This window comes from Trypanosoma equiperdum, assembly GCF_001457755.1.
Source record: "Trypanosoma equiperdum strain OVI genome assembly, contig: ctg_1528, whole genome shotgun sequence".
Taxonomy (NCBI): Eukaryota; Euglenozoa; class Kinetoplastea; order Trypanosomatida; family Trypanosomatidae; genus Trypanosoma; species Trypanosoma equiperdum.
In genome coordinates this window covers 2,253-2,742 of record NW_027123536.1, presented here as the reverse complement: position 1 = coordinate 2,742, position 490 = coordinate 2,253, and the positions used below count along the sequence as shown (strand labels likewise).

Genomic DNA, 490 nt, shown 5'->3' with positions numbered 1-490 from the left:
TGCTCATTGTTATTTTCTGCCTCTGTTACAATTATTAGGTCGTCTCCGAATCTTAAACTTAGTTCCCCTTTTTGGTAGATTTGGTGGTTGCCAGTGGTTGTCAAGTATTCGCAGTTGTTTCCGTTTTCTAGGATCTGGGTTTCGCCGTCCACAAGCTTGGCGCCGGTTCTTTTGACTTTGCCTATGGCACTGGTTAGCTTTACGCTTATTGTCGCTGCTGTTGTGGCTTCTGCTGCGGTTTCAAAACCTGTTATAGCTGGTATTCGCGTCATCGTATGTTGTTGTTATAACATTTCTCCAAGTCGGTGTGTTTCGCCTTGGTTTCCGCGCTTGTTGTTTTGGTTAAACAACCGTTTTTGGATCCCGTTGTAGTATAAAAGACATTGACGAATTCGTCTAGCCTGCCGGCCGCTAAGCCGCTTCTGCCCGCTATTTCGGTTGCTATTGCTGCTAGCTGTTCGAATGCGTGCTGCTCGGTTCGACGCTTTGC

At 46.7% G+C, this 490-nt stretch overlaps 1 pseudogene across 1 annotated transcript in view; it reads right to left on the bottom strand.

The window, feature by feature from the left end:
- TEOVI_000623400:pseudogene overlaps positions 1 to 490 on the bottom strand; it is a 1,695-nt pseudogene that overhangs the window by 273 nt on the left and 932 nt on the right. Inside the window, 2 exon segments of the mRNA in view lie at positions 1 to 275; positions 278 to 490. The exon segment at positions 1 to 275 is cut by the window's left edge and continues 82 nt beyond it; the exon segment at positions 278 to 490 is cut by the window's right edge and continues 78 nt beyond it. Coding sequence covers positions 1 to 275; positions 278 to 490 — 488 coding nt within the window.